We start from the raw sequence: 20056 nt of genomic DNA, 5'->3' as shown, positions 1-20056 counted from the left end.
ACTTTAACAGCAATTTAATATTGTCTACTCATTTGCATATGACAGCAAATTAACATGAGTTGATACCTACTGCAGTGAAGATACAGGTAACGTTCCACTGGGGCTAGAACTATTTAAAAATGAAGCAATTAATTTGTAAAAGAAAATCATTGTTGTTCCTCCTTAATATCTGAGCATATTTTGAAGCCAATATTCACAAAACTACAATTGTTCAATTGATGCAACTCAGTAATTTTTATTGCAACTGGAAGACAATACATCACAGAAACTTTATGGTAGGTTTTGGGAAAGTGTTATTTACAATAATAATTGATGAAATAGTTTGTCTTTGGCAATATGATTACACATCAAGAAAATGTAAAATGCAAGTATGCCTCTAAATCAACATTTTCATATTTCCTAAAGATCAGCTGATTGCACTTGCCTTCGGACTGCTCATTTAGGTAAACACAAATACAACTTAACATCACTGTTCATTCCCCATCACAGTTCGTATTTTAATATTGATGAAATTGGCAGTTTCAGACGCCAAGTACAGGAAAAAAAATTGGCTTATCACTGTACTAAATTAACTTATTGGCCAGTTAAGGTCCTGTGACCCTTAAGCATCGATATTAAATCTCTTGGTCTTTTGATTGCTTTATCACTTTTTTCTGTAAAACAAAATATTTCAGAAATTACAGATCAGAGTATAAAAAAATGTACAAGTCCATAATGCTTTTCATACACACACAAGTCATTCCCCCCAACATTTTACATCATGGCAGTTTTAAGTAGTGAGTGTGAATGATGCAGGCATGGAACTGGTTATCAGATACAGGTATTACTTTCAGTTGTTGAAAAATCCCACACACATACTCAAGAAATGTACAATGCTCTCTTAACTTAAAAATGTACTGAAGTTTAATGTCATCTGAATGAAAAAAGAAAGTCTTGGGATTTTAGGCCACAGTAAACGAAGGAGAAAGAATCCCATTTCTAGATGATGGCCATCATAGAGCACAACACGTCATTTTAGCACAAGTTGTCATTTACCCCTTAAACCCTCAGACAATGAGCTCTCGTAACTGCTGGCCTGATCCAAAGCTCAATGAAATTAACTGAAAATGAAAAAGTGAAACAAAAAAAAGCCTTCCATTGACTGTGAGAGGCTGTTACATCAGGTCATTTTCCCCCTCTTTGCAAAAGGAAATGTGATACAGTAGAAAAACCATTACATAGCTTCAGATAAATATTCCTTGTTTCAATGCTAAAACAAAAACAAAACCCAAGCTCCCAAAACCAGGAAAGGCTACTTATTAGAACAACTCAAAGTGACCTTTAGATCATTTCTGGTTTTAAATGTACACCAGCAAAATACAGCACCATAGACACATTAGGTTGAGACTTCTTTTTGGTCAGTGAAGCTAGTACTTGTTGGCTGAACTGTGGAAGAATCGTAAGGTCATATACATGATAAAGCAACCCAGCTGACAAGTCTCTGCTTAATTCAAGAATAACCAGTACTAAAAATAAAAATGCAAAAATAAAAAACCCTAATAAACCACCATCAATTAATACTTTCTAAATAAAAGGGGGTTAACAGATGAATTCACAAATGTATGCAGATTTATACAGAACACCGAATGTTGTGTGTAAATCCTTATAAACTCCAGCTTAAAACAGAAACACACAAGTGTATAGTTCGACTTACACATTCCATTTCAAAGGAAAAGAGACATCATTACAACTCGGTAACTGTGCTAACTGCAATATAAACCAAACAAAGTCAGAGTTTGGCAGATAACTAAGAAGAGGGTTATCACTTAGGTTATATAGCAAAGTGTTGATGTATATTACATAGAGTAGTATAAATAATAAAAAAGTATTATTTAAATTAGATCACAGTGCTGCATTATGTGCATAACAGTGTTTGATATATTACTGGAGGGCTGTGAAGAACACTAAAACTTAACTGGTCAGACAGTCAACACTGATACTCTGTTACAATCAAGAGGATGTATGGTTCAAATGCTCTTTTGGTGGCAAAGTCAAGAAAAAGTTTTAAAACGTTTCCTACAAAGTATGCCAATGAGCTCTTGAGGCAGCAGTGGCATACCTGAAGGAACCTGTCGGCATTCTCCATGAAGTGAAGTAAGTCACATTGCCTCTGAAATTGTAAATGCACTCTCTCTGTAGTTTTCTTCTAATCCTGGAGGTATAGGAGAGGAATGTTTTAAAAAATGCCTAGGGCCAGATCAAAGGAAAAATGGCAATAATACTAAAATTGATTTTCAAGAGCACTTGGGTGTCCATAGCTCCATTGGTTGCAATGGAGATGAGACACCCAGAGGTTCTAGAGAAATCTCAGACCACGCCTATCTACACCTTTAGATACAGACATACTTCAAGAAAAATCAGGGCCTCAATGATCTCGGAGCCAATATCAATTGTGGCTGCCGAGAAAATAAGACGAAGTGTTGTTTTAGTTATTTTATCTGTATGCCGTTCGGCATACAATTTGGGATTTCGTTCTTTGCTCAAGTACATTGACATCTCACTACCTCACTCCAGTGAAGAATGCAGCCCACAGGGTTTCGTTGTATCTTTTGCAAAGGTAGACGGCAATTCAGTTGAACACTGGGCGCTGATGCACCTCCTTTGGGACTCCTTTTTCCCATTTTAAGGTAAGACAGGAGTCAGCCTATGGACATCAACTGAATTACCAGTGAGAATACAGTCACAGGCTAGTTCTGTAGTCCTAAACAGCACGTCTCATCACTCTGCAAAACTCTGGTGACCTCAACAGAACTACTGCTGGTTTTGCCAGGAAAAGATCAGCATCAGATTGCTTTCAGAAACAGCTACAGATGATGCATTAAAGCTGTTCAAGACCTGTGCTTGAATTTCTAAATGCAGGCAAAATCTGCATCAAAATGACTTCTCAGTAGAACATCCACCTGCTTGCAGCATGCAAGCACAACTGACAGACTTCACCTCCCTGCAGACTCCAGTGAAATCTGCTTGTGGCATTAGCTCTGGCCTGCAAGAGCCTCTCGCTGCAGAAGGCATATTCCAAAGGAACGCGTGGTGAAGTCTGAGCGACCCTTAAAACGCACGCCCGTGTGAAACCTGCCACTAAACGCTTGCTGACCTACTGGGATTCCCCGAGCCCCCACCTGTTTTGGAGAACCATGAATTTGGCAATACTGATAGGATGAGGAAAATAGAAAGTTAGAGATTCTATGACTTCTCACCTAAAAATGGCTTAGTAAGGAAAGCAAACAAGCAAAACCAAACCACCTCATGTCTGGCAAGTGAGAGAGTTCGTAATACAGTGCAATTACCACTCAGTTTTTGGCATGACTTGGTGAAAGGAGAGACACATGCATTGAGAGGCTGACCATATACTTTTTTGGGGGGGAAAAAAGTCTCAATTCTTATTAAAAAAGAGAACTTTTCTGATGGAGCATTATTACCAATTCTGACAAAGCTGCCATTGTTAGCCAGGCACAAAAACGTTTTAAAAGGCGACTCATAAATATTTTATACAACTCCAAATCATGTACTTCTCATCAATAGTTAGAGGAAGGGTCGGTAGGGACGAGTTGTTTTAAACTCCAGAAATCATATGTTGATGACATCAGCGCTCAGCCAAACTGCTGGTTCCTGAACAAAACTGTGTAAATTCCTACTGAACACCACCTCCTCAGCAGATCAGACTAGGAACAACACATTTTACATGAAAATAGATGTTTGCCAACATTTTAAGTTTACCAGCAAGTATATAAAGGAGGTGTTGAAGTTGTAGATAGATTATATATGTGTATATATATAAAAATAACCTGCCTAATTAGATACTTATGCAAAATGACCATTTTCTAAGATAATACTAGAGGTAATTATATATCTAGCCACCAAGAGTCCACATTAATGTATGGTACGTGTACAGCAGATACTGATCTCACCTGCACTGCAATCAGTGAGGTTGCTCTGGAATTAGCGTTGTGTGTGACTGGGCAGGAGCTGGCCACCGGCACACCACCACATTGCTTTCTCTGGAGGAAAGAAATGGCTGAGCCCCGTTTCAAGTGTATTTTCTGCCACTGAATTTCAGTTTTAAATGTGGCTTTTTGATAAATATTAGAGGAGCTCCTCAATGGAACAACTTACACATTGAGTGAAGGTGGTGGCAAGCTGGTACTGTGCTGTCTGTATTTCCAATGACTCTCCCAAAGTCCGTAACAGAATGGACCAAGCCGACTGATCCAGTGCAATCACACTGGGAGGGCTCTGGCCAGAGGGAAGGATATGGCTCATTCATCTCCGTGCTACCTGGCCGACAGAAAGCTTCCCGTTTTCCCCAACTTTATCTCAAGGGCTGTTGGCAGCCAATGGATTTAGTATCTACGTACTCCAACTTTAGCTTATGCTGGCCATCAGCCCCAGGACCAGCAAAGAGGGGAGCACACAGCTGCTCCTTCCACCGTCCTTGGCTCTCTCCTTCCTGATCTGCATAGCTGGCAGTTGTGCTGGGCTCCAGCAGCTGTCAGGCAGCTCCTGGATCCCGGGACACACGGGTGAGATGGGAGGAGAGGCACAATGTTGTGTGCTGCCCCCAGCGTGCTCCTGGTCTTTGCATTACAGAATGTCTGTGGAGCACGGGAAGGCTGGCAGGCCCAGCCCAGCCTGCCCTTCAGTCTTCCCACTTCCTAACTGCACATACAACAATTGCAGTTTTTATTTCACTTCACAGAGTGGGAAGTCGGACCCTTCTCTAACTCACTCTCCATAAACTAGCTCCACCTTGGTGATGCTGCTACCTGGAACAGCTGTCAGAGCTATAAACCTGTGTTCTTTTACAGAAACAGACTGTTTCATTCTGTTAAGTGGTAGGGTTTTTCAGTCCCCGGGATTTTCTTTTTGCCTCTAGGATATTCTACATGTGGAATTTTTCATGCCAAACTGACGAATCCAGGTGAGAGACTGTATTATTTATTTCACAGCTTCCCTCGGCTGTAGGAGTCTCCAATCTAACAGTCGTCATGTCAGGAGAGGAGCACTATACCTGAATCACACCCTCTGTAGCACTGGTTTTTCTCGGGACACCTCAGTAAGGCTCTTTACTAACTTCATTTTCTCATGGCAAATTAGCAAAGCTATTTTCTTGTCTACTTATTCCTGAATCAAATCAGCGAGTTTTCCTCAATTAATCTCCCATTATTCTCTTGATTCTGTCATACACACTCACTACTAAACTTGCCCTCAGATTATTGCGTCATGTTACACATGTACAGACGAAGAAAGGACACACTTTTAACTTTTTTTTTCTTTTTTTTTCTTTTTTTTTTTAAACAGAAGTAGGGAGAGGGGGGCTGAATGTGCAGACAAGGCAGTATAATTCAACCATCCAAGCCCTACCAGAGCATGAAGATTTTATTTTTTAATATTGCAGAGTAAGTTCCCCAACAGTCAGTGTTTGTCCCTGAAGAAGGTTAAACCTTAAACACCTGCTTCAAAAAAACCCCAACAACAAAAAAGAACCAAAACAAAACAAAAAACAAAACAAAAACAAAACAAAACAAAAAAAAACCAACAACAAAAAAAATCAAACTCTAAGCCTAAGGGCTTAAAAATTAGAGGCATAGCCTTTTTCTCTATTTTCTATATTTATATGAAAATAATTCATGCTTCATGCTAAATACATTATTTACCTTACAAGAACTTTGTCATCTTTGAATAAAAAAACATTGTTTGCTTTTTGTGTTCCCCCCCCTCCCAAAAGGAATCCATGCAATGTGGATCAAATTTTTTCTGCTGGCTTACGCTGGTTGAATCTGGAAATCTGCTGTTATTTTTGCACAGACGAATCCTGACTGACATTAACTGCACACTCACTTCTGAGGGCAGTGTTGGAGCTGTTTTGTTGAGCTTAATTTCACTGCTCACCAATATGCTGTCTTGTTTTGTGAATTACAGAATAATACTAATGGCAGGTTTTGTAGCTTTTTTCCCCCAGTTAGATCAAGTATTTGATCCACAGAAAAAGATTTGGATTTATTTCCTTCCTTAATATAGCTGTAATTTCTTAGACTTGATTGCTTTTCACTCAGGCAGTTTAGAAGACATAGCTTGTTTTTCCCTATCACTATTATTTTTTGCACGCAGTGCCGATTTTCAGGCTTATGGCTTTTTGAATACTTAATTTAATATAGAAGACATAATTCAATGATTAGCGATGCTATTGACAGTGCCCCTCCATTTCTTCTCGTTTCACTGAAACCCATTGCATACATAGTTTCACTTTCCCCAAACTTAAGGTTACCAGTCTTCACGTTATGAGCCACGTATAGTACATGAAGCACTACAAGTGCATTACGGTATGCGCAGTTGCCACCAGTGGCTGTCCAAAGACTTCTATGGCACAGTATCCGAGTGCCTCTAGATGGTTCTTGGTTTGGTGTTGAGAAGTACGTGCCTCCTCTTTCCCCCAAATCTCTTTATTCACATTCACTTATAACCCAATTGTAAGGCCATTAAAAAAAATTCTTAAGGGCCAGGCCTGAATGACTACTAAATTATGCACATCTCTTCTAGTGTAAGAGGGATTTCCAAGTGCCCAATTTTACTCCCATCACAATAAAGTTGATGTCACTGCGTATTCAACCATGCATTTTTTTGACAAGCCGGAGAAAGCAATGGCAATTTTGGCTTTTTGTTGTTGTTAACTTTTTGTCTTCAGGTAATGAAAAGCTTTTGTAAATTAGCTGAGTGTCAGTATGAGTTCTATGGCTTCAATCTCCTTTAAAATTAAAAATCTTAAGGGTCCAAAAAAAAAAAAGAAAGAAAAAAAAAACAAAACCAAAAACAAATAGAAAGAAAAAAAAAGGAAAAAATTTCTGATATTGCCACAAATCATTAGAATTCACCTGACGTGCTGAAACAAAACTTTGTAAGTTCAAACAAATCATTGATTTGTTCTAATTTTTTGTGGTTTCCTTTTGCTCTTTCTGCCCCTTTGCCGTCCGATTGGTGATGTTGTTCAAACAGGATCGAATTCCTGCTAAATGCAGGAGAGATCCTGCTGCTTCTTTCATCTCCTCATCGTCACTCTCAGGGGGCTTTTCCGTACGTCTCTTTTTAAGAGGCAGTGTGTCACTTGGTACTTTTTTCGCCTTCATTAAATGTTGCCTTTTCTTGTGCTGGGATGCATACCCACTGTCAGCTAAAGAATCCTTGGTCTCCTTCCGATTTTGCTTTTTGTCCTCCTCTTCTGTTTCACTATGGCTCTCGTGGCTCTGGAAGCTAACTTCACTTCCTTCACTGCTGTCTTGGCTACCTTTAGTTGCAAATTCATACTGGTCATCAGCAGAGGAAGAGGAAACGGAGTCACTAGCAGGTGATGTGCTCCTGTGGTTGGAAGATTTGGCACTGCTGTAGTTGTGATCCTCCTTCGGGTCACCGCTAACGACTGGAGAGCCACACGACTGTTCGCTTTCTGTCCGCATCCGGCAGTTTGTTATCCCATTCCTGTAACAACAAATCGAAGCGGTCTTAAAAACCACACGGAAGTAATCCTGCTTCCGAGCAAAAGATACCAAGGTAAAACCAACTGACAGAGAATCTAAAATTATGACCATCAAAGTAATGCCCATGCAGGCCACTTTCAGAGCCTGACTTTTTACAGACTCCAGTTGCTTGTAGACTGGACTCTACACATGTAACAAGGCAAGAGAAAGGCAGCAGCAGTACAAGAGGTGGGAGCAAGGAGGATGGCCACAATAAACAATGACTGAACAGTCCTGCTCTAAGTTTAAAAAAAAATCAAAGAAAAAACCAATAACATTTTTTTATCTACTAGTTATTAAACAAGCTCTGATGAGTTGCATCATTTTCCCTCCACCCTTTCCATATAAAATTACACTTCAAAAAATGTGGGGAAAAGACAACACCTTTCTGGTGTACTGCTTTTGCCTCCTCTCAAAGACTCTTCCTCAGCTCTACTGTTCCTGGGGTAGCAAATGTTTCAGCTGGAATTAGCGTGGCTCCCAGACAGGACTTCTCCTGACAGTGTGTGCACCCAAGTACAGCACTCAGGTAGTACCCCAGTCGTGTTTCTGACTGAGATCAGTTTACTGACAATCTTAAAAAACAATATAATATTAAGACGCTAGCTGTCAACAAAATATTATGATGTGCTTAAAACAAACAGTAGAAAAAAATCTGGGTTCGCTCTAGAAGTTGTCATTTTCCACTTTGGTTTTATGGTGCTCAGCGCTGCGGGAACTACTGCAGCACGATATATTTTAAAACTAATAGTGTCCCCTTCTGCACTGGAAAATATTAGAGCATTGCCACTGACTTTACAGTACAGAACACAATGCCTGAAAGGCTGTTGCAGAATGGACTGACCCTGTGCAGTGTATAACTCCTACCGAAAAAACGAGAGGAGGATGCTCATCACTGAGTAAAGGCATCGTCACTGCCCCTGCCAGTTCACTAGCCTTGAACCACTCCATCAATAAAAAGAAAAAAAAAACAAAACAAAACCAAGCAAGACTGTTGTCTGTTAAACTATCACATGACAAACTGCTTTAAAATCTGGTCCTACTGCCTCCATGCTATCACCACGGTGCCTTCACACATTTACAACTGTGTTGGATAAGAAACTTTTCTTAAATGCACGCTGAACATAGGTATTTCTTAGGAGGAATGGCACAGTGGCAAGCCCAGAGTATTACTGTGCCTCTACTTAAAACACGGGAAAGTGCTTTAAGGTTCAGGGGGTGGACCTTGGGTCTGGTTTCTTTACAGAAGAAACAGCAGAGTATTACCCATTTCAGAAAGGTAAGGCTGAAAGGTGGGAAATATAAGAATGGTAGGTAATCCCACAGCTCCTAGTCATCTCAATGCTCTTGTCTGTGGAGCTTACTGAAATAAGAAAGAGGCTTTTGAGAACCAGTGACAGGACAATGCTAAAAGGCAGTGCATTAATCAGTTTCTCCAAATGTTCTTATTTACAGTATTTTCAAATAAATGTATATAATGGAAGGGCTGGTTATTAGCAAAGAAAATCCCTTGCCAACCTCTTCTGCTCAATAGAATTATTTTCCCCTAGATTTTCAAGTAGCTTTATGATCCATAAATCATATACAGAACCCAGAAGGAATACACAAAGCTCCTTCAATTATTAATAACTAAATGCAATGTCATTCATGATTGTGCAGCAAGCCAGCTGCATTTACTCTGTGATGGTTTGCCACTGCAGGGGTTGTCATTAGAGGATGCCAAATGCTTAAAAGAAGAAATCATCCGTACTAAACTAGTTGTAAGGTGAATTTATAACCAGCTCCTTAAGATCAGTCATTACAAAAAAGCATGTGATGCATTTTAAGTGACAGATTCTTCATTTTTAGGGTAAATTTACATTTAAAGATGTTCAAAATTATCATAAATTATCATAAAATTAAAGTGACTTGATTTTACTAGGCATCTAATAGTCAGAGCTATGTGGCTCAATAAAAATCACATGCCACTGATTTTCCATACAAAACCACCAATAAATTCTTGCTCCAAGGGAACAGACACAGGACAAAATAGGCAGGAACTCAAATGGGATTCTTACTGGCTCGGTTATTAGCGAACGAGACTTCTGACAGATGGGATTTAAATCAAGATGCCCATTTTCATGTGATTCGATCTACCCCTATTTGTTCCCAGAGAGGATCAATAAAAGAAAAGCAACAGTTCCATGGAGCAGAGCAACCATGTGCCAAAAGGCCTCCCTGGTTTGCCCCCTCTTGAGTCTTCAGTGTTTGCTTTTCCATAAAGGGGCTATAATTTGGATTCAAAAGCTCTGCCCAAGGGACTTACTCCAGATCCCAATCCTTTCAAAAAAGCACAAAAACAGAATGAAAAGGCCTGGGGATTACAGTAGCAACGTCCTGGGGGAAGGTGTAGTACTATGGGGTTAGGATCCCACAGAGAGCGACTGCAAATAGGTATGATGGCAAAGAAAGACAGAAAGGTGAAAAAAACCCCACAAACTTAATCACCTAAAAAATGGGAGGAAATAGGAAATACCAATACACTTCAAAAGAAAGGGAGCTAGGGTGGAACTGGTCAGGAAATGGACAGCATTTGCATCTCAGAAAAATCTTTGTTTTTCACTTACATTTTGAAAGATTTCCAACCAGTTCTGCTTGGGGAAATAAAAAAGGAAGAGAAAGCAGGTCAAGGAGAGAATTAGCAAAGGATATCCACAGAAATGAAAATGAATTATACAGGGTTTTAGGATATACATCAGGTCAAAATTCATGTAGCCTGGAAGTAAATTAATCTGACAGGCAATAGCTCAAACATAAGATATGAAGAATTAGTTATAATTGATATTACTACATAAATAAGAGTTGAATAAACTAATATCTAAACCATTCATGTTCCACACATGCTTCTGAGACATTCTAAAGCTTTATATTGCTCTTATACAGTTACACGCTCACTAACAAATTAATCTGGCGATCTACAAAGTTCAACGTACATCATCAGGAGGCAGAACTCCCCTGTGTTTCGAGGGATAGATTTTGGCCAGCCAAATCCATTATTGCTCATAATTCTGGTTGTAATTCTAACTTTATCACTACAATAAGAGTGATAAACAATAGATTAACAATCTAACAATAATAGATTTTTAAAACCGGCAACTGCTCTGATGTTTGGATTGTTTTTAAATTACGTAGGGGAAGAAAAAGCATTTCAAGTGCTGTGCTTAGTATAACAGTGAGGGAAAAATTATTTAAATACCTTACTTTCTTCCCATTTTCTAGTTCAGCACTTCATTTCAAAATTTCCGAAACTGACGCTTTCAAATATTTTAAAGCAGTGGCTTCCTCTGTCAGGAAAGGCCAGGGGACAGTTGCTAGAGCTTTTCATCCTATACACATGGACTATTTTATTTGCTTGACAGACCTTAACCACAGTTACACAACCAACAGTACCAAGCACAGCTTCTTTTAAAAATATTTCAATTGGCTGTAGCACAATTACACAACCCTCAAGCACTTCAGGGATAAGTTTGGCCTTTTGAAAGCCTGATTCCATTCCCATTGTTAATTGGTAACAACCCATTGATTGAGTTCTGTTACTAATTTCATCGGGAGCCAGATGGAGCCCACAGGAGCTGGATCTCAAGTTAGCAATGAAGCAATTTCCTTTGCACCATGGTACCACCTTTGCCTTTTAAAGGAGTTTTCCTCAGGATTAGACAGGAATAAGTCTCCATCCTTCTATCAAGGGCAGACATATCTTCCTTAAATTTCTCTGCTGTCTTTAAAAAAAAGATATGTAACCACATTCTGTTTGCAAAATGGCAAGAAGTTTTGCTGAAAATACTTACTGTATTGCACACCAGAGACAGGTACATTCCTTTGATGAACAAAACAAACCTATGTAGAGTTTAAGTACCAGCTTAACTACCTCCAGTCCTTCTGGATGACAGATATTGTATACACGTAAGTGACAGTTTTGGAAACCGTCAGTTAAAAGATATGAGGAAAGCAATACAGTTTGGTACTGTAAGTGTGTTTATGCATTTTGACAGGTTCCAGGTTTGCTAAAACAGCAAAGCACTCTTTTACTGTATAGGTAGTGTAATTCCAGACGAAAATCAGGAAAGTGAGAAGTTTTAGATACAGGTAGTTGAACTGTTATTTAAAAATACTACACAGGAGCAGATAGGCTGATGAGCAAGCACATAGAAGATAACTGATGCTCACTGCTGCGTGATGAGATTCTATCAGTGGTTATCGAGTCAAAAGTCAACAAGCTGGTTACACTATGATAGAAGAAGCTCTTAGAGAGATACTTTACAGCATAATCCTATGCAAAGGACCACAACAAATATGAGTCATGAGCTGTTTTCAGAAAGAGCACTTTGTCAATATCAACAGCAAATCTGAAGTTCAGACAAATGCAGTGCTCTTTTCTTTGCAGGAAAAGTAATTGTCAGACTGTTCTTCTGTCCTTTAGTTACTAAAAAAAAAACCCTTCAGCTGCCAAGGATCCTGCCTATTACAGGTGGAAAGGGGAATGCAATGCAACAAGGGTGACTTGGGGCTTGTTAAGCTGATCACACCAGTAATAAACAAGAACATGAAGAATATACAAGTAAGAATTTATGAAAGGAAGCATCTACCAGTTCTTTTACCTAAGCTAAAGTAAACATTCATAAATAATGACAGTATGTAATTCTACTTATGCTTTGGCATCTATGCTGCACATGTTACTTATGTTTGGTTTATTTAATCACTGCTTGAATGGCTGACTTGAGGGAGAAAAAAAAAACAACACAAAAATAATGCCAGCATGAGGAACAAAGCCACCATAATGGAAGCTAGGCCTGAGGTACACTCTTGTAATTGCCCTATAAATTTGAAGTTAAAATAATCATATATAACAATCTTGTCCCTTCAAATAAAGTTAGGCACAGAACCCATTCTTGTCACCCAATAATGAAGAGCTACAGAGGAACGGTAGCATTAATGGTGAAAAAGAACAAATATTTTAAAATCTAGTCATGCTGAAGTAGCTTGTTAGTGTTGTATTTTTGTGTGTTGTAGTTTTTTTTCCAAAATAAAGGAAGTGCAGTAGCTCTATTTGTGTGGATGCACTTGCTCTCTCTAGGAAAAGGGAACATATTGTATCGCATTCCCTGGGAAACTGTGCTTGCAATTTGAAGATAACTGTGAAATGTCCTTCAGAACCTAGAAATATTCTGTGAGAAAAGAGAATTTAAAACAAAAAAATCTTAATAATTTCCCACTAGATTTTATTTTTAACCTGTATTAATGTAAATAATTGAGTTTTGTTTTTTTCTAACAAACACTACCAAAAGCAATTTAACCTGTTACCTAGGCATAAGTGGCATATAAAAAAGTTTTGCCTAAGTTTTCAACTAGCCTGAAACATACTTGGATTCATCCTGGTGAAATATTTGCTAAAAAACCCCAAATAGTTAAGCAAAGATGATCAATACTATCCTCCAACCTGAAACTTCTGACTGTATCAACAAAGGCAATGCCAAGTCAGCCACAGCATCTTTACTAGGACTGTCCCAAATCCTAGTGGTTTTACCTGCTCCTTAAGATTTCCCACTGAGCTAGCTATGAACTCTGCTTGCCTCTTTTCTACCTGCATCTCATGTGAATTGCTGGCTAGTGCTGTGGGATGGGGTTGTCATTCGGCCCTCCCATCAGAACAGGCTGTTGAACAGACCATGAAGCCCTGTGCACCAGGATGAACAACAAACTGTCCATACAGTGCTACAGCTCCAAAGGTAAAATGAAATCAGTGGGAGTTAAAAGCACTGCTTTCCTCAGCTATCTAATTCAGTGGGAGAAGCAGAATTAGGGCAGAACACAGCCAACAGGTTAGGAATTAAGAATTCAGACCCATCCTGGACACCCTGGGAGCCCGTCTGAACACTGTTCAACAGCCTCTGTAGCACAGTGAATATTCAGGGCAGAGGAAATGAAAAAAAGGCCTATTACAGAAACATTACCAAGGATATTTTGTTAAACATCTTTTGCAGACTACCCTGGACTGAATAACAAGGCCTATGCCACACAGCTGCTGAAACTCCACCAACCTCACCTCGGTGGGTCTGCCCACTTCAGGCAGACACAGACATGAACCACTCGTGCACTGAGGAAAACCAAAGAAAATTACAAACGTCATGGTGAGAGGCTTCCTGCTGACTGCTCTGAAAGCATAGTGCAAAGAGCTCTTCCAAGCTCGTGCTCTTCCACAGGGTCTGTGTAACTGGTAACGCCTAACTAATTTGGAATGTGATTATATAGATAGAGCTTCTTGCATCTTGCCACGATGCACACTGCAGATGCACCGGCCATTTGATAGAGACTACGCCTGCTAAAGTGTCTACGGAAGTCCTCCTAAGTAAACACCCTAAAGGGTATTTTCCAACTGTATATAGAAGAGCAAAAGCTCACCTTTGAAGCGCAGCCAACTCCTTGCTGCATGGAAGGCACTACTGGCTTTGCTGGCTTCCACTGAATACCTTTTTAACCCAGTATTTTATTTTCTACATATTCAGACTCATCACTGCATTTGCTTTAGATTCACTCAGGGAACTGGATAGGGATATGGTCTGCCAAAAATATCTATGAGGATCTCGTGTAAGAGACATGCTACACCGCTGTGCAGCTTTGAAGCGTTATTTCCCCTGCTGTCTTCGGTGGTCTTAGACTTGTCAGCCACAACATGGAAAGTATGGATGATAAACAAGCTAAAAGTGGTGGGAATAAAGTAAATAAAAGCTACTGTCAAAACACATCCAATTATGCTCTGCTGTGGAGATTTAACACCAGAGGATGATTTCAAAGTAAAAAATAGTGTGGGATGCCTTTCCATTTGTAGATTAGTTTGGAACGAAAGGTCTGTTTGTGAAGTTTAAGCCAATGCACTACACCATATGATGCTCTCCTCAATTGCTATTCTTTCTTTGTGTGAAATGGGTGGATTTGTTGTTTTTAAATACTTTTCAGTAGGTTTTTTAAATCATCCACTTAAATCCACTGTATTTTACTTTATATATAAAAGATACCATAATTGCCACGTAATTACATAGGAACAACAACACATCAATACCTTGGGCAGGACAAGGTGTGCTAATACATTGTCACACTGTTGAAAAGAATAGCACAGCAAACTTTCCACCTAATGGGAGCTAACATAACGGAAATCACTGATTTCAACATCTAGTTCTGTGTTGTGGCTTCCCTTCTGAATAACAGAATACCACCGAATTACAACTGCAACATTTAACCCAAGACCAACCTTTGTGTTACTTTGTTTTTGACAGAAGAAGAGCAGTCTGCACTACAGGGTAACGTACTGCAAGTTATTTGCACAGTCTGCTTGATAACAAATCTTTCGGCTGGCTGCACAGACATTTATGTTTCACTTTGCTGCATTCTCCAGCATGTGACATGGACCTGAACTGTAAGTGCAAGCAATGGGCAGTGTAACAGAACTAACATGCTAGACCTGCAGAGGGGAAATGAGAGGGTTCATCAGTACAGAGAAATACAGCAACTTTTATGTCTGCAGAGACTCAGTAGCAGCAGTACCAGAGTATGTCCTAGGGCACTAAAAGGAAAAAAGTAGCACAAAAAAAAGAAAAAAATAAGTTTATACAGTCCCCAAACTATGAGGAACTCCAATGATGGTACAGAAAACAGCATCTCCTTCAGGGAGGGAGCTGGCAGACTCCATCTGCAGCACGCCACTTGCTTTAGTTACCTAACTGCCAGCAAGGAAAAAAAAAATACGACCAGATAGCACACGTAGATACAGACACTGTGCAAAGAGTGTCTGAAAATGTTCTCAGGCATTTCTGTTTCACAGCCTATATGAAAATTAACAGGAAAGTGGTGGTCTGTGGTCTGGCCTGGTTTTTGAGAGAAACTAGTGGTTTGCCTGACAACCACGGAAGAGGCTGGGTACTACGTAACTGTAGGATCCTAAATATTTCCCAAAGCATTGAATGCATTAGGTGAAAAGGGGAAAATAAATGCTGTATCTGTGAATCATCCAGGCAATCCTATAGAGCAAGAGACTTCACAAGCATGGACTGTGGTTTGAGGACAGGCTCTCACAAGCAAACAGTATTTCCCCAGTTTGGGGGACAGCAAGCCCAAAGACCATTAAGATACTGAGGAAATAAACACAAAATGAAATAAACCCCTCAGACAGCAAGGAAGGGCCAACTGAACAGCAGCACCTTAGAGAAGAACCAGTAACTTCTACATTATGTACAGTAATGAAGAAAAACAGTAAGAGGTTTAATTTGATATGCAAGGATCCGCGACCAAGAAAATGCTAGAGGTCCCCTAAGTTAAAATGAGAAACACAACGTTTTAGGCCTTTCACTTAGGACACCAGAGGAACTCTCAAATACCTATTTGAATAAAATCTTGGAAAGAAGCTGTCTGGCTCTTCCTGAGTATACAGGCTGAGGAACATAACTTCTGCAAAAATACTGGAACAAGAGCCTGCACCACTCCTGGTGAAAGCTGGAAGGGGAAACTGACCTGAACATGCCTGAAAATGCCCCCTGCCAGCCTGACAGGAGCATCTCCCTCTGTGCAGGGATGACAGCTCTGTGTGAGCAGTACTCCTACTCGTACTGCAACACAGGAAGGCTGCGTGGACACTGTGATAAACTCCCTCTGCTGTACACGATAAGCAGAAGCTGTATGGATTTTCATGAGATGCCATGAAAGCTCTACAGGACAGGCCCCATTTAGCTCTGCGTATGTGAGGAGAGGAGCAAGCACGAATAAACAGGATCTCATTTTCACAATAACAGGTAACAGAAGTATCCAGTTTTGAGAAGACCAGATGATGGGCTAAAAGGTACTGTGCCTCCAGGCTGAGCTTCCCAAAGAAATTCTGAATTTTAATATCCCCAGCAGGCACAAGACAAAACTGCCTTCTGAACTTGTTCTACTGAAGAGAGCCCCCTAACTTCTCAAAATCACTTCTCAAATTCACAGCCTCCCTGTCCATGTTTTTTTGCAAGAATTAGGAGAGGGGATATTGCAGGAGCCCTTAAATATGAGCAGACATCATGCAGACCAGCAATATATTCATAGCAAGCTATTTCTAATACTGCCTAAGGCTGGAGAAGAGAATAAAAAGAATTAGAAATATGTCTGCATTAACGAATTATAAATGCTTTTCTCTGAGACAGAGCAAGAAGCACACAGGCAAGGGAGGTGTAAAATCCCTTATTTCCTGAATTTACATTAGGAAGTAGCTGGCAAAGATCCTGTTCTACCTGCTGAAAAAAACACAAGAGAAGAGTCCTCAGAAAATGCAAGTTAACTAGGCTGTATAAGTTAACTAAGGCTGTAAAAGTTAACTATATACAGCCTTACAGCAGCATAGCAGTTTGGAGATGTCTACATACAAGGAAGTTTCTGAGTGGCCTGGAAGGAAGAGCAGACCTATCTCCATCCTAAGTCAACCCTGATTACAAACAGTCTCCGCTGCTTAAGAAATGGCCCTGAGCTGGAAACGCAGATAAGCTCAAGAGAGAATATTCAGACCATTGTGTCCTCCATTTAGCTTGGACACTTCATAAATATAAATATATAATACATATATATATAGAGAGAGAGAATTAATGATCCAATAGTCCCACAGCACTGCAATCCCCACTGGAGCAGAATGCAAGTCCTGGCCAAAGCCAGCGGCAAAGCTAGTGAAGAGGGCTGACCTCCACTGCTAGGCCAAGACTGGGGAAAAGCGAGACGGAAACAAACGGCAGACTTCTGGAGGATGACCCTCAGGGTTGTATCCCTACAGCGCAGCAAATGTGAAAAACAGTTGAAACAGCTGCCATCAAAAATCTGGATTTTATTCCAATTAGTGTCTTCCCCTCTATGCATTTTTAAGCATCAAGATTACATGAATGTCATAGGTTGTCTCTCTCTCCCTCAATTTATTGGATATAAAAACTATCCAAAGGGCTAGACACTAATTCTAAAAAGGGATAAAAACTAAAGTGCAAATGGGAAAAAATCCCAAGCAAATAATGATGGAATAAGTAGCTAGCAAGCTACTTTATTTCACTGCTCTGCAGCCACTTGCTGAGATCAGAGGCTGCAATTGGAGCAGCCCAGCAAAGCAGGGGCAGCGCTGATTATGAAACCCCACCCAGAACACCCAACTGCTTGAGCTGAAATGGCTTTTACTGATTCTGAGAGCTGTGAAAGGAAAGAGCACTGGCAGCACACTTGACCAAATTAATCTCTGTTGTGACTGACTGCAAATGGAGCTACACCTAAGGCAAATTGTTCTTGCAAAAAGAAACCATCAGGGCTTCAAGTACAGCAAAGCACTGACGCACAGTTCTTATTACCATCACTAGATGTCCCTTACTGCCCTGCTTTCTGAAAAAAGTTGAGGATCTTCAAACAACATTTTACCCTTGAATGTTGCAGTATAACCTTGAAATAGAATCTGTAATGAAAGAAACCACCTCACGAAGACCTACATTAATAACAAAATGACAGCTATATGTTTAGATATCTTTCAGAAATTGCTTTAATATTACTGATATGCTTCTCTCTCATATTTAATCCCTGGTAAAGGTTCAGGAAATTGTCTTTAAAAAAGTGGCAGAGGCGGGGGGGGGAGCAGGAAAACACATCTGCACTTAGAAAAACAGGTCACCCAAGGAGCTTCTCACCGTAAACTGCCTGCAATTTGCTAGTGAAAACAAAGCTATGTTTTTTATAAGCCACTATGCAACAGACAGATATGCTATGACTATCCTGCAAAGAATGATAAACCTCACATTTTAGATGGCAGAGGTTTTTTCATTTATAATCTCTGAAGTATTAGCAAGCAGTAAAGCTTCTACTGATGTGAGCTTACATATAATTTTACATTCTCTGCAAAATACTAATTTATTTCATGAAGATCTCACAATGAACCACTCTTACCTTACTGCAACAGCCATGCTTCCTATAGGGTTGATTGGCAATGGCCTGGCTCCAGGAAATATTCCTCTACTCAGAACTCGAGCTCCATTTTGTATCACTCCTGGAGGAACTAAGAAGAAGGAAAAAAAAAAAAAAGAACATTTTTTCCTTTTAAAGAAAACATCAGAAAAGCATGTGAGCAGAACGTGGAAGTTAAGCTTCTCAAAGAATTGAGAAAACATCAGAGAAGTAATACACTTCATGTAGTACACTGCTTACCTTTTAGCTTCTCAGTCTCAACTCTTGTGAATGTCATCCTATTTTCAATGCTATTTTCATGGCAACAAGTTTAACAGCAACCAGTGGTAACGTGGCTTGTGAAAGCCACTGCCTGACCTAGCTGCTGCTGACCATTCCCTGTACAATTGAATCCCTGGTTTTATAATCACAGTTCTGCTGGGAAGGTATGTGCTTAGCGTCAAAACCAGCTATGAGCATAGTTGTAATTGTTTCATCTACAATAAGAAAGAATGACCCTTTGCAGATAAACAGAATATAAACAATTTACTCGCAAGGACATAAGTCACAGCTTGTTATCATCCTGGCTCACTTTCTGAGCAACAATCTCTTGGCCTCTGTCTCCTGCAAAATAAAAGATTAACTACAAATGCGGATTTACAAGGTAAAGAGAAGAGGCTGAAAAGGCATTAGCTCCATACCACTTCTTAGCTCCTCTCTTCTGCACCCAGCGACCTCTGTCCCCCACCTGACAGCAGCAAAGTGCCCCAGCAGGCAGCCTGGGGACAGCCTGGTCGCCCCCACTCACCGTGTTGGGCTGATGCCCCCAGCACCCGGAGGTGCTGCGCACGGGAGGCTTCACGGGGACTTTTACCTTGGCTGCGTATCAAAAACTGCAGCTCTGCCCAATAAGATTTTAACCAAGAACCGAGTACTTTGTTTGCATCCAGGCACTTTTCTGTGTCCTCAGCATTTTCTTCCTCCACCCTGGGCTGCAGGACTACCGAATGCAGCACTGACCAGTGACTTAGGCACAACGCCCTGGGTTAGCACAACTGTTACGTCCCTGCAGGCTGCAATGACAACGTCCAACAGCCTCCACCTGAATGTCCACAGCTGGCCAGTTTGCTCATTTTTGCTTTACCCTCACAATAAGTCAACATTTCTACTATACCCTCCCCTGGTGGGGAGTGTCCAAAAAGACAGCGATTACCATTACTCTGTATGTCATTTTTAAACATCCAGGTATAATAAAAATACATATGAGATATATACAAACCCCATCACTTCATATACAGCTACAGAATTTTACTTTTAAAGGTCGTACCTAAGCAAATTACAGAGAGACTGGGAAACTCATTCAGCCTAAGAACCAAAGCATACCCAGCTTCAAATGCTGACCCCTAAAACTATTAGTGTATTCCGAGGCAGAGAAATGCAGGCTTGGAAGTACATTATTTTTAAGCTGCTGAGGTACATTGCTATCAACACCAAGCCAGATCCACACTCCCCTTCCTGCCATCCTGATGCTCACCTTGCTTCACTCCAGA

General features: G+C 40.2%; 1 protein-coding gene across 13 annotated transcripts in view; it reads right to left on the bottom strand.

Annotated features, from left to right (window-relative positions):
- Positions 1-220: 220 nt before the first annotated feature.
- FOXN3 (forkhead box N3) overlaps positions 221-20056 on the bottom strand; it is a 200236-nt gene continuing 180400 nt past the window's right edge. For 7 of the 13 annotated variants that reach the window (XM_040560111.1, XM_040560107.1, XM_040560105.1 and 4 more), the window contains 2 exons: positions 18510-18618; positions 221-7509 (listed from right to left, as the gene is read on the bottom strand). In XM_040560111.1, coding sequence (XP_040416045.1) covers positions 6960-7509; positions 18510-18618 — 659 coding nt within the window. In that variant the 3' untranslated portion in view covers positions 221-6959. Of the gene's footprint in view, positions 7510-10153; positions 10178-18509; positions 18619-20056 lie in introns of all 13 variants that reach the window. The other 6 variants (XM_040560098.1, XM_040560103.1, XM_040560108.1 and 3 more) reach the window with 1 other exon arrangement.

This window comes from Cygnus olor, chromosome 5, assembly GCF_009769625.2.
Source record: "Cygnus olor isolate bCygOlo1 chromosome 5, bCygOlo1.pri.v2, whole genome shotgun sequence".
In the NCBI taxonomy this organism is placed as follows: Eukaryota; Metazoa; Chordata; class Aves; order Anseriformes; family Anatidae; genus Cygnus; species Cygnus olor.
This window is presented reverse-complemented; position numbering and strand designations above follow the sequence as displayed.